General features: G+C 43.6%; 1 protein-coding gene across 1 annotated transcript in view; it reads left to right on the forward strand.

Moving 5' to 3' along the window:
• The first annotated feature begins 11,174 nt into the window (after positions 1-11,174).
• tmem135.L (transmembrane protein 135 L homeolog) overlaps positions 11,175-12,176 on the forward strand; it is a 259,711-nt gene continuing 258,709 nt past the window's right edge. The window contains 1 exon segment of the mRNA NM_001092072.1: positions 11,175-11,485. Within this exon segment, the coding sequence (NP_001085541.1) occupies positions 11,345-11,485 (141 nt within the window). The 5' untranslated portion in view covers positions 11,175-11,344.

A 12,176-nucleotide genomic window follows, 5' to 3' on the forward strand; every position in this document is an offset into this window, starting at 1 on the left:
TGGAAGTAAAATGATGTAACAGAAAGGTATAGACAAGGCTTACATAGTTACATGTATAGCATGACCTCTCTGAAGAGACTCCCACTGACTCATTTTGATACTGGACACTAAGGGGATTATTTATCAAAGGTCGAATATTAGATTTTTTCATACCTCTAATGAACTCACAACTCAAATGGCTTCTTGAGACCTGCGAAACCTGAAAACTCTAATTAATCGGGTTTTCGGCATAAAAATTAAATTGATCAAGTTTTTGGGCAAAACCCTCGAAAAAAAAATCGATCATGAAGGGCATTAACATCTTCAAATGGTTCAAGGGACCTCTTCCATTGACTCCCACATGACTTCGACGGGTTTTAGCTGGTGTATTTTCAGATTCAAGCTATTTCCAGGGTCCGGGTATAATAAATCCCAAAAAATTTAATTTTTTCAAAAGAATTTAAAAATTCTGGGTTTTCTTTAACCAGAAAAGAGTTTTGACCAAAAAAAAAAAAAAAAACTAATTTTCTTCGAAAACATATCTTGAACCTTAACAGATCTAAGCCTTAGCTTCTGAATCCAAGGGAAAACATTGCACCAGTGAGTCCACATTCAGAATTTGTTCCATCATGGGTCGACATTCAGAATTTGTTCCATCATGGGTCGAACCGAGGCATCAATTTTTTCATAACACGGTGCAGCAGCAAAGGAAGGTTTTTAATCCTGCTGGATGGATCAATATCCACAATACATCTGTTCGGCCTGCTTTACTGGTCTGTGGTTTGAAGGGCGACATCCGATTAGTTGCCATAGGTTACTAGATCACAAAATGAAAGCCAGGACGTTGCTAGCCACAGATTTTCTATGCCAGCACAACTCTATTGGGCCATGACGAGATAAGGTGGTAAGGATGTCCTACTACGCAGTATGGCTAACCGTTATACATGGGAATACTACAAACACACTAAAGTATCTATGAATATTTTCCCTTTGTATTTGTTTAGTGGAACTATTAGAAGTTGAACATAAACTTTCCCTTTGACTTTTTTTCCCTAATATTATACCCTATGATGTTGATACTTTTTCAGCTATAGAGAAAGCAGACCTTGTAGTCTGGGCCCCCCTCATGACTGCAGGGTCTGCTTCCTCTATAGTTAAGCCAGCGCCTATTTATTGAATCCAAAAACGCTCCTTGAACTTCCGTATTGTCGCACCAACTATATTGCCCCTCTGAACCCCTCTCAAGTGTGTCTGCACCTTAAGGTACTGTATTGGCCTGAGTGCAGACAAACAGAGAGGACTTTGGTGCAGAAACACTCGAGTATGCTTTTTTTTGACTGAAGTCTGCTCCATGTGTTTGCACCCAGGCCGACTGGGTGTGCAGAAACAACAGAAAGCATATAAGCACAGGATGGAAAGCTTAGCAATGGAGGCAACAATGGATGCGTGGTGGCTCATCACTATCTGACTGAAATGATTCAGAGCTACATTGCCTTGTATAAACAACCCTTAATTATTATGTTCATTCTTTTTTTTAAATTTACGTTCTATTTAATAAAACATACCCTTCGAGTTTATCCTGGTAGCAGCATGCTTGTTTTGTGTTATTTTTACACTGCATTTATGGATGGGATAGTGGCTTGGCTTCACACCAAAAAATCCAGTTTATAGTTTTTTTTCTCAGTTTGTTTGGCTTGTAGTAAACAAGATTGCCTGGGAGAGAATAACATATTTGGCAAAGTTCATCGGGACCTATAAATGGAAGATTTGTGACACTAAGGTTTCAAACATTTGAGGAAAATGACAAATATAAAATAGTTAGCATTTTTTGGTTTGTGATTAAATATTTATGTTCGTCTTTTTCCCTACTATCAGAATTTCTTGTGCTAATGATCGGCTTTGTTCTGGCCACGCTGCCTTTGTATTTATTATCTTTTATTTATATAGCCTCTATTTATTACTGCAAAGTTTCACAGAGATTATACATCATTCAGATAAATTAAATAAATTACAATAAAATGGGAATGTGCCTTCCTGTTGTTGGATAGCAGGAACTGAAACACACAACTCAAAGCAACATGGCTTATTTGGGGGAAAATCTCTCGGATTTTTGGCAATTAAGCTGGATTGTCGCAGGTAATATGTTTTACCTACAGCGATACAAATGTTAAGCAATGGGAGGTCATTTTTTGGAGATTTATCACCCATGTTAGCACAGAGTTACTGCGGGTTACCACTTGTCTGCCAGAGCCTTAAGGTTCCTATCACATTCACACATTAAGGGCAGGGGCAGATTCGGGGAGATCTAGTCACCTGGCGACTAATCGGCTCTTCTTCGTGGTGACAATCTCCCCAAACTGCCTTCCCACTGCTATAATGAGAAAAAGCCAGCGCAATGGCACATGACCCTAAGGGTCTGGCCACACGAGAAGATTCGGGGAGATTAGTCGCAAGGCGACAAATCTTCCCCCAATCTGCCTTTCCCCGGCTAAAATGAAAAACTCACGAGGAAACTTCGGAAAACGAATCGCTCCGAGTGCCTGCCCCCAAGTGATTTTCATTTTAGCTGGCGGAAGGCAGATTGGGGAGATTAGTTGCCACAAAGAAGAGATTTGTAGACTGGCGACTAATCTCCCCGACTGGCCAGACCCCTAAAGGGTCTGTTTTATTGGGCGCCAATTAACCTGCCTGTATTTGGAGTGTGGGAGGAAACTAAAGTACCTAGAGGAAACTTATAAACTCCTTGCAGAGAGTTAGAATAGAACTCATGCGTTACAAAGCAGAAATTCTACTCACTGAGATTTCACCAATATGGCCACCTTGAGAGGGACAATATTTGGCTGATCCAATCGTTTGTCTCTTGAGCCAATGATCAGATAATAATTGCTGCTATGCTTGCCGTTGGATTGAGGATTGCATCAATGTGCAATGGTCCTCTAGCAGACAAGAAAATCAAACCTACCCGATCAATCTGCCTGGTTTTCACCCACATATGGTATGATATCAGGTAGGCCCATTGGAGGGCCTCATACAAGGGCAGATAAGCTACTAAATTGGTCTGAAAGGGCTGAATTGGTAGCTTAAAGGGCACCTGTTGTCCTAAAATATATTTCCCCACCAAAGGTGCTAATAAAGCCCACACCGGTTGGGGGGGTATCAGTAGTTTATTTTAAAAAAAATTGGCCCAACCAGTGCTAGGACACTTACCTCATGTGCCTATTGTGTTTTACAGTATGCTTGTGCATAATGAGCGGCTGAAGTCACTCACGTTGTGGCACGCTCTCATTCTGCGGATGCATGTGCCCTAACATGGCTTCTCAAACCGAGAGCTCCTTCCCGGTGTCCCAGCTCTGGCCGGGGGCAAATTTTTTAAAACTACTGTTACCCCCAACCGGGGTGTGGACTCTATTAGGCCCGCACCTTTGATGGGAAAATATATTAGTGCCCTTTAAACCTTCAGCTATACATTTTCAGGATCACTAGAATAATCCCTGGAAAGGCCAGAAGGCTTGATTGTGGTTTAAATCAGCGCAATAAAAGCAATTCAAATTAACTGTTTCTTTCATGTAATTAATCACATACACTACCTGGCCAAAAGTATCTGGCTGGCTGCCTGTCCAAAGTCTCATTCTGAAACCAACATCTCACTCTAAAACCAACATCTCACTCTAAAACCAAGGTTATTCATATGTCAGCCTGAATGCAAGCAAATCCCACAATAGTGTTCCATCATCTAGTGGAAAGCTATCCAAGAGGATAAGAGGCTGTTATAACAACAAAGAAAGAACCAACTTCAAGTTGGAAAGACAAGTGTAAGGATATTTTCAGTAGGATAATGTAATGTGTTAAATTGCTGTATGGCTATAAAGGGTATTGAAGGAGTGAAGGCAGTTTTTTTAAGCTTATTAATGTCTAAGAAAAAACTTTAATTAATAAGACTTCTTGACAATCAGATCTAGTAAAAGGAATTTCTTTCAAGTTGTCTGAGTATTTTTCAGAGGACTTGGTTCAGTAATATATACCGTATATACTCGTGTATAAGCCGACCCGTGTATAAGCCGAGGTACCTAATTTTACCTATGAAAACCAGAAAAACTTATTGATTCGCGTATAAGCCTAGACACAACTCAGAAAAGTCTCAGAAATATCAAACAGTCGGTTTAATGTTAAAAATCAAGCCATGATGCTTAAAACATTAATTCATCGTACAATGATAAAAAAAAAACCTCTGGTAGATGAAATAGATATACCGGTATTAAGAAGACAGCTGCCTTACCGGTAAATTTGCTCCAATGGGAGAGTCAGGAAGCTGCTCCCTGTAGTAGGCGCTGATCGCCTTCAAAGGCTGCCCAGAGTTGTTAGTGGGTGGGAGGGGAAGCTTCTCTCTGCTGCTGGGCCCCTTCAAAGTTTATAGTGAATAAATCCGTGACGTCACCCAGGTCCTGTACTTCTTTCTCGGCAGCACGCATATCCTACTACTGGAGACCAGGGACAATGGATTAAAGCTGTCCAGCTGAGATTGATTTATTTTTTCACTTTCCTTCTCCGCGATCGCTGGGGTAGGGGCAGCTGATGCTGGCAGGCAGAAGGGGAGAGCCGGAAGGGGAGAGCCGGCGCCGGAGTTGTCACGTCGCTGAGCTGATGACGTCAGCGTGCGCACACACTCCTTGCGCTGTTGCTTTTCTTCGCGGCTGGGAGCATGTGTGATTCAACGCTACCGGTAAGGCAGCTGACCCGCGTATAAGCCGAGGTAGGATTTTCAAGCACATTTTGGGTGCTGAAAATCTCGGCTTATACGCGAGTATATACGGTATATGTGTTTGGAGTTTTAAATCTGCGTGGAAAAAAGATGTCCCCCCATTTGTAATACAAGACACAAAGGGGCAGATTTATTAAGGATCTATTTGTGTTTTTCCGCAGAAATTCGAGTTTTGAGGTTATTTTTTGGTTAAAAAAAACCTAAAATATTTCAATATATATTACACCCTGACCCTGAAAATAGCTTGAATACAAAAATACACCATCTACAACCTGTCAAGGTCCTGTAGGAGTCAATGCCAGAGGTCCCTTGAACCATTTGAAGATGTTAATAGCCTTCATGATGTCCGAGTTTTTTTTCCTGAGAGTTTTGCCTGAAAACTCGATCAATTTGAGCAATTCGATTTTTTTTTTGTGCTGAAAACTCAATTAATTCGGGTTTTCAGGTTTCACAATTCCGCTTGCAGAATCAATTTTTTTCCATTCGAGATTTTTTTCTTAAGAAACCATTTGAGTTGTGAGTTCATTAGAGGTATAAAAAATGCTAACATTGGACCTTTAATAAATCCCTTAGACTTGCGTTATGACATTTTTCGGAGGGAAGCGAACAATAATGTATGCATAGAACTCTACCCCAACTGTAAATTTGTTGTGTTAACGATTATTGAAGCACAGTGAGTTCTTACCCTGAAGAGCTTATAAGTTTTTGGTGCAGGTCACTGGGATACAACAGTAGTTACACCAACAGGAAGGTGTCAGTGTCAAAATACATTGAGTTAAACATCATTTATTTTATCCAAAAAGCCTAACACAGGGATCAGCAACCTTTACTATCAAAAGAGCCATTTTGCCCCCTCTTCCACTAAAAAAAATAGTCTGGAGCCGCAAAACATAACCGCTTATAAACTTAACCTTTTTTAAATTTTAACTGTAACAACAACAGAATACAACAAACAGAAGTGCAGTGTGTATGTGTAGGCCTACTTTGAAATAAATTAAACACTGAATATCCCTATTAAATGCTAGTGTTCTCATCTGTTTAATGTGACTCCTGCTTCTGAAGCTCCATGCTGATCTTCCCTCTCTTGTCTTGAGTGTGTGACTGTGGTAAGGTTCAATCAGGGAGATCCTTGACAAGCTATGCTTGACAAAGGGGTATAGCCCCGAAACATTGCAAATTTCTGCAAATAAACACGCAAGGGGATCTCCCTGCTTGAACCTGCCATGAGTGCCAGTGTATTCTTGTAATTGATTGCTTGGGAGGGTGCCGATCCCTTCAACACCAGGCATCTACCTTTGAAAGCCAGGGTGTGCGAGCGGGCCATATTATTCAATGACTGCGGTAAGTCACTTCTATACAGCCCTCGCACCTGCTGGCTGGTTCCTGAGTGTGTGACCGAAAGTAAGCTAACCGTTAGCTTACCACGGTCGCACACTCAAGAAGCCGCCAGCAGGTGTGAGGGCTGTATAGAAGACGTAACAGGCAAAGCCAAAAGACCGAGCCGCAGCAATCAGGATGAAGAGCCGCATGAGGCTCCGGAGCCGTGGGTTGCCTACCCCTGGCCTAACATAATATCGCTAGATTCAGTTAAATTTGAGGTCCTGTCTGTATATGAAGCCATTTATTCTTGAAAAGATCTGAAGGTGGTAGGACACTGTTTTTGATGTCCAACTCGATATAAAAGGCAAGTTCAGCGTCCGCTGGTGACTTTTCAATCAAGTTTAGCTCTCCAGTGTATCACCTGGCAATGCTAATCCTTAAAGGGGACCCGTCACCCAAAAAAAATTATTCCAAATCCTATTTTATCATGTTAGTCAAGCAAAAGGAACTTTAATTACACTGTATAAATTATTTGAATATCGTTTCCATCAGTCTGGGAACTCATAATTATATTAACCTGGAAGGAGCCATTTTGTGGACACTGTTATTAAGGCAAGTCTTGTATCATCTCAGAATCTTGTTTATGCACCTGGGGACAGGGACACAATGTCCATCCCCATGCCCTGGTTACACAATTAAATCGTTAAGAGAGCTGAGGGAATGTGGAGAGAGCAGTGACATCTAGGAAGTGCTGAATGGAAAGTGAAAGTAATTGTTTGCCCCGCCTCTATAGGCAATATTTGATTGACAGCTGATATTTTTAAATGAGTTTACAACAGCTATGAATGCTTTAATAAAAAAAAGAACTTGGCTTTCATATTTAATTTAAAAAGGACTTTTATTACACAGATTTTTATGTCTGGGTGACGGGTCCACTTTAAAGGGATACTGTCATGGGAAAAATGTTTTTTTCAAAACGCATCAGTTAGTGCTGCTCCAGCAGAACCCTGCAATGAAATCTGTTTCTCAAAAAGAGCAAACATATTTTATTATAAGTTACAAGACTGAGGCACGATTTTGAGGTACAAGTCTGAGGCACAATTTTGAGGTACACGTCTGAAGTACAACAAGTCTAAGGTACAAGTTTGAGGCACAGTCTAAGGAACAAGTCTGAGGTACAAGTCTGAGGCACAGTCTAAGGTACAAGTCTGAAGCACAAGTCTGAGGCACAAGTCTGAGGCACAAGACTGAGGCACAAGACTGAGGCACAATCTAAGGTACAAGTCCGAGGCACAAGTCTGAGGTACAAGTCTGAGGCACAGTCTAAGGTACAAGTCCGAGGCACAAGTCTAAGGTACAAGTCTGAAGCACAAGTCCGAGGCACAAGTCTGAGGCACAAGTCTGAGGCACAATCTAAGGTACAAGTCCGAGATACAAGTCTGAGGCACAAGTCTGAGGTACAAGTCTGAGGTACAAGTCTGAGGCACAGTCTAAGGTACAAGTCTGAGGCACAAGTCTAAGGTACAAGTCTGAGGCACAAGTCTGAGGCACAATCTAAGGTACAAGTCCGAGGTACAAGTCTGAGGCACAAGTCCGAGGCACAAGTCCGAGGCACAGTCGGTACAAGTCTGAAGCACAAGTCTGAGGTACAAGTCTAAGGTAGAAGTCTAAGGTACAAGTCTGAGGCACAGTCTAAGTTACAAGTCTGAGGTACAAGTCTATGGTAGAAGTCTAAGGTACAAGTCTGAGGCACTGTCTAAGGTACCAGTCTGAGGTACAAGTCTATGGTACAAGTCTAAGGTAGAAGTCTAAGGTACAAGTCTGAGGCACAGTCTAAGGTACAAGTCTGAGGTACAAGTCTATGGTAGAAGTCTAAGGTACAAGTCTGAGGCACAGTCTAAGGTACCAGTCTGAGGTACAAGTCTATGGTACAAGTCTAAGGTAGAAGTCTAAGGTACAAGTCTAAGGTACCAGTCTAAGGTACAAGTCTGAGGTACAAGTCCGAGGCACAAGTCTGAGGCACAATCTAAGGTACAAGTCTGAGGCACAAGTCCGAGGCACAAGTCTGAGGCACAGTCGGTACAAGTCTGAAGCACAAGTCTGAGGTACAAGTCTGAGGTACAAGTCTAAGGTAGAAGTCTAGGGTACAAGTCTGAGGCACAGTCTAAGGTACAAGTCTGAGGTACAAGTCTGAGGTACAAGTCCGAGGCACAAGTCTGAGGCACAATCTAAGGTACAAGTCTGAGGCACAAGTCCGAGGCACAAGTCTGAGGCACAGTCGGTACAAGTCTGAGGCACAGTCTAAGGTACCAGTCTGAGGTACAAGTCTATGGTACAAGTCTAAGGTAGAAGTCTAAGGTACAAGTCTGAGGCACAGTCTAAGGTACAAGTCTGAGGTACAAGTCTATGGTAGAAGTCTAAGGTACAAGTCTGAGGCACAGTCTAAGGTACCAGTCTGAGGTACAAGTCTATGGTACAAGTCTAAGGTAGAAGTCTAAGGTACAAGTCTAAGGTACCAGTCTAAGGTACAAGTCTGAGGTACAAGTCTGAGGTACAAGTCCGAGGCACAAGTCTGAGGCACAATCTAAGGTACAAGTCTGAGGCACAAGTCCGAGGCACAAGTCTGAGGCACAGTCGGTACAAGTCTGAAGCACAAGTCTGAGGTACAAGTCTGAGGTACAAGTCTATGGTAGAAGTCTAAGGTACAAGTCTGAGGCACAGTCTAAGGTACCAGTCTGAGGTACAAGTCTATGGTACAAGTCTAAGGTAGAAGTCTAAGGTACAAGTCTGAGGCACAGTCTAAGGTACAAGTCTGAGGTACAAGTCTATGGTAGAAGTCTAAGGTACAAGTCTGAGGCACAGTCTAAGGTACCAGTCTGAGGTACAAGTCTATGGTACAAGTCTAAGGTAGAAGTCTAAGGTACAAGTCTAAGGTACCAGTCTAAGGTACAAGTCTGAGGTACAAGTCCGAGGCACAAGTCTGAGGCACAATCTAAGGTACAAGTCCGAGGCACAAGTCTGAGGCACAAGTCCGAGGCACAAGTCTGAGGCACAGTCGGTACAAGTCTGAAGCACAAGTCTGAGGTACAAGTCTGAGGTACAAGTCTAAGGTAGAAGTCTAGGGTACAAGTCTGAGGCACAGTCTAAGGTACAAGTCTGAGGTACAAGTCTGAGGCACAAGTCTGAGGCACAATCTAAGGTACAAGTCTGAGGCCACAGTCCGGGGGCCCGGTACAAGTCTGAAGCACAAGTCTGAGGTACAAGTCTGAGGTACAAGTCTATGGTAGAAGTCTAAGGTACAAGTCTGAGGCACAGTCTAAGGTACCAGTCTGAGGTACAAGTCTATGGTACAAGTCTAAGGTAGAAGTCTAAGGTACAAGTCTGAGGCACAGTCTAAGGTACAAGTCTGAGGTACAAGTCTATGGTAGAAGTCTAAGGTACAAGTCTGAGGCACAGTCTAAGGTACCAGTCTGAGGTACAAGTCTATGGTACAAGTCTAAGGTAGAAGTCTAAGGTACAAGTCTAAGGTACAAGTCTAAGGTACCAGTCTAAGGTACAAGTCTGAGGTACAAGTCCGAGGCACAAGTCTGAGGCACAATCTAAGGTACAAGTCCGAGGCACAAGTCTGAGGCACAAGTCCGAGGCACAAGTCTGAGGCACAGTCGGTACAAGTCTGAAGCACAAGTCTGAGGTACAAGTCTGAGGTACAAGTCTATGGTAGAAGTCTAAGGTACAAGTCTGAGGCACAGTCTAAGGTACAAGTCTGAGGCGCAAGACTGAGGCACAGACTAAGGTACAAGTCTAAGGTACAAGTCTGAAGCACAAGTCTGAGGCACAGACTAAGGTACAAGTCTAAGGTACAAGTCTGAGGTAAAAGTCTGAGGTACAGTGTAAGGTACAAGTCCGAGGCACAAGTCTGAGGCACAGTCGGTACAAGTCTGAAGCACAAGTCTGAGGTACAAGTCTGAGGTACAAGTCTAAGGTAGAAGTCTAGGGTACAAGTCTGAGGCACAGTCTAAGGTACAAGTCTGAGGTACAAGTCTGAGGCACAAGTCTGAGGCACAATCTAAGGTACAAGTCTGAGGCACAAGTCCGAGGCACAAGTCTGAGGCACAGTCGGTACAAGTCTGAAGCACAAGTCTGAGGTACAAGTCTGAGGTACAAGTCTATGGTAGAAGTCTAAGGTACAAGTCTGAGGCACAGTCTAAGGTACCAGTCTGAGGTACAAGTCTATGGTACAAGTCTAAGGTAGAAGTCTAAGGTACAAGTCTGAGGCACAGTCTAAGGTACAAGTCTGAGGTACAAGTCTATGGTAGAAGTCTAAGGTACAAGTCTGAGGCACAGTCTAAGGTACCAGTCTGAGGTACAAGTCTATGGTACAAGTCTAAGGTAGAAGTCTAAGGTACAAGTCTAAGGTACAAGTCTAAGGTACCAGTCTAAGGTACAAGTCTGAGGTACAAGTCCGAGGCACAAGTCTGAGGCACAATCTAAGGTACAAGTCCGAGGCACAAGTCTGAGGCACAAGTCCGAGGCACAAGTCTGAGGCACAGTCGGTACAAGTCTGAAGCACAAGTCTGAGGTACAAGTCTGAGGTACAAGTCTATGGTAGAAGTCTAAGGTACAAGTCTGAGGCACAGTCTAAGGTACCAGTCTGAGGTACAAGTCTATGGTACAAGTCTAAGGTAGAAGTCTAAGGTACAAGTCTAAGGTACAAGTCTAAGGTACCAGTCTAAGGTACAAGTCTGAGGTACAAGTCCGAGGCACAAGTCTGAGGCACAATCTAAGGTACAAGTCCGAGGCACAAGTCTGAGGCACAAGTCCGAGGCACAAGTCTGAGGCACAGTCGGTACAAGTCTGAAGCACAAGTCTGAGGTACAAGTCTGAGGTACAAGTCTATGGTAGAAGTCTAAGGTACAAGTCTGAGGCACAGTCTAAGGTACAAGTCTGAGGCGCAAGACTGAGGCACAGACTAAGGTACAAGTCTAAGGTACAAGTCTGAAGCACAAGTCTGAGGCACAGACTAAGGTACAAGTCTAAGGTACAAGTCTGAGGTAAAAGTCTGAGGTACAGTGTAAGGTACAAGTCTGAGGCGCAAGACTGAGGTACAAGTCTGAGGCACTGCTCTGAGTCGGGCACGCGCGCGCGCTCCCGGCGTCCCAAGCTTGTCAGGGCTTTGCACGAGAGTAACCTCACGGAGCCGCGGCTTGTAGTGGAGAGACCTTTATCCCATTCGTCCTCCGCCTCCCTCCCTCCCTCCTCCGGCGCGCAGCGTCTCTCTACCTCAGCATGGCGGCCCTGAGCAAGTCCATCCCGCACAGCTGCTATGAGATCGGTCACACCTGGAACCCGTCATGCTTCGGCTCCTACCTGCAGATCACACAGGGCGCTATGGAGGAGTCTTTCAAAATCTACGCGCCCCTCTATCTGGTAAGGGCCTGACAGACTGTGTGAAAGTGACAGAGGGGAGGGGGACTGGGAAAAGGGGAGGGCAGCTAAGGAAGCCGAGAGGGGTCAGTGAATGTTGCTCTCCTGTATAAAGCTGCTTTGTATTCCCTCATACTTATATTGTGACTGTTTATACTGGTGCCGGACTGTCACTGCTGGGCCCTTTTATACTCCTGCATAACCAGTGCAAGGCCTTACTGTCACTTCCAGTACCTTTATATTAGTGTGTAACCCTTGCAGATCTATACTGTCACTTCCAGTACCTCGATATTAGTGTGTAACCCTTTCAGAGCTGTATTGTCAATCCAGTACCTTTATATTAGTTTGTAACCCTTTCAGACCCCTACTGTCACATCCAGTACCTTTATATTAGTGTGTAACCCTTGCAGAGCCCTACTGTCACTTCCATTATGTTTATATTAGTTTGTAACCCTTTCCGAGCCCTACTGTCACTTCCAGTACCTTTATATTAGTTTGTAACCCTTTCAGACCCCTACTGTCACTTCCATTATCTTTATATTAGTTTGTAACCCTTTCAGACCCCTACTGTCACTTCCATTATGTTTATATTAGTTTGTAACCCTTTCAGACCCCTACTGTCACTTCCAGTACCTTTATATTAGTGTGTAACCCTTTCCGAGCCCTACTGTCACTTCCAGTACCTTTATATTAG

Source organism: Xenopus laevis, chromosome 2L (assembly GCF_017654675.1).
Source record: "Xenopus laevis strain J_2021 chromosome 2L, Xenopus_laevis_v10.1, whole genome shotgun sequence".
In the NCBI taxonomy this organism is placed as follows: Eukaryota; Metazoa; Chordata; class Amphibia; order Anura; family Pipidae; genus Xenopus; species Xenopus laevis.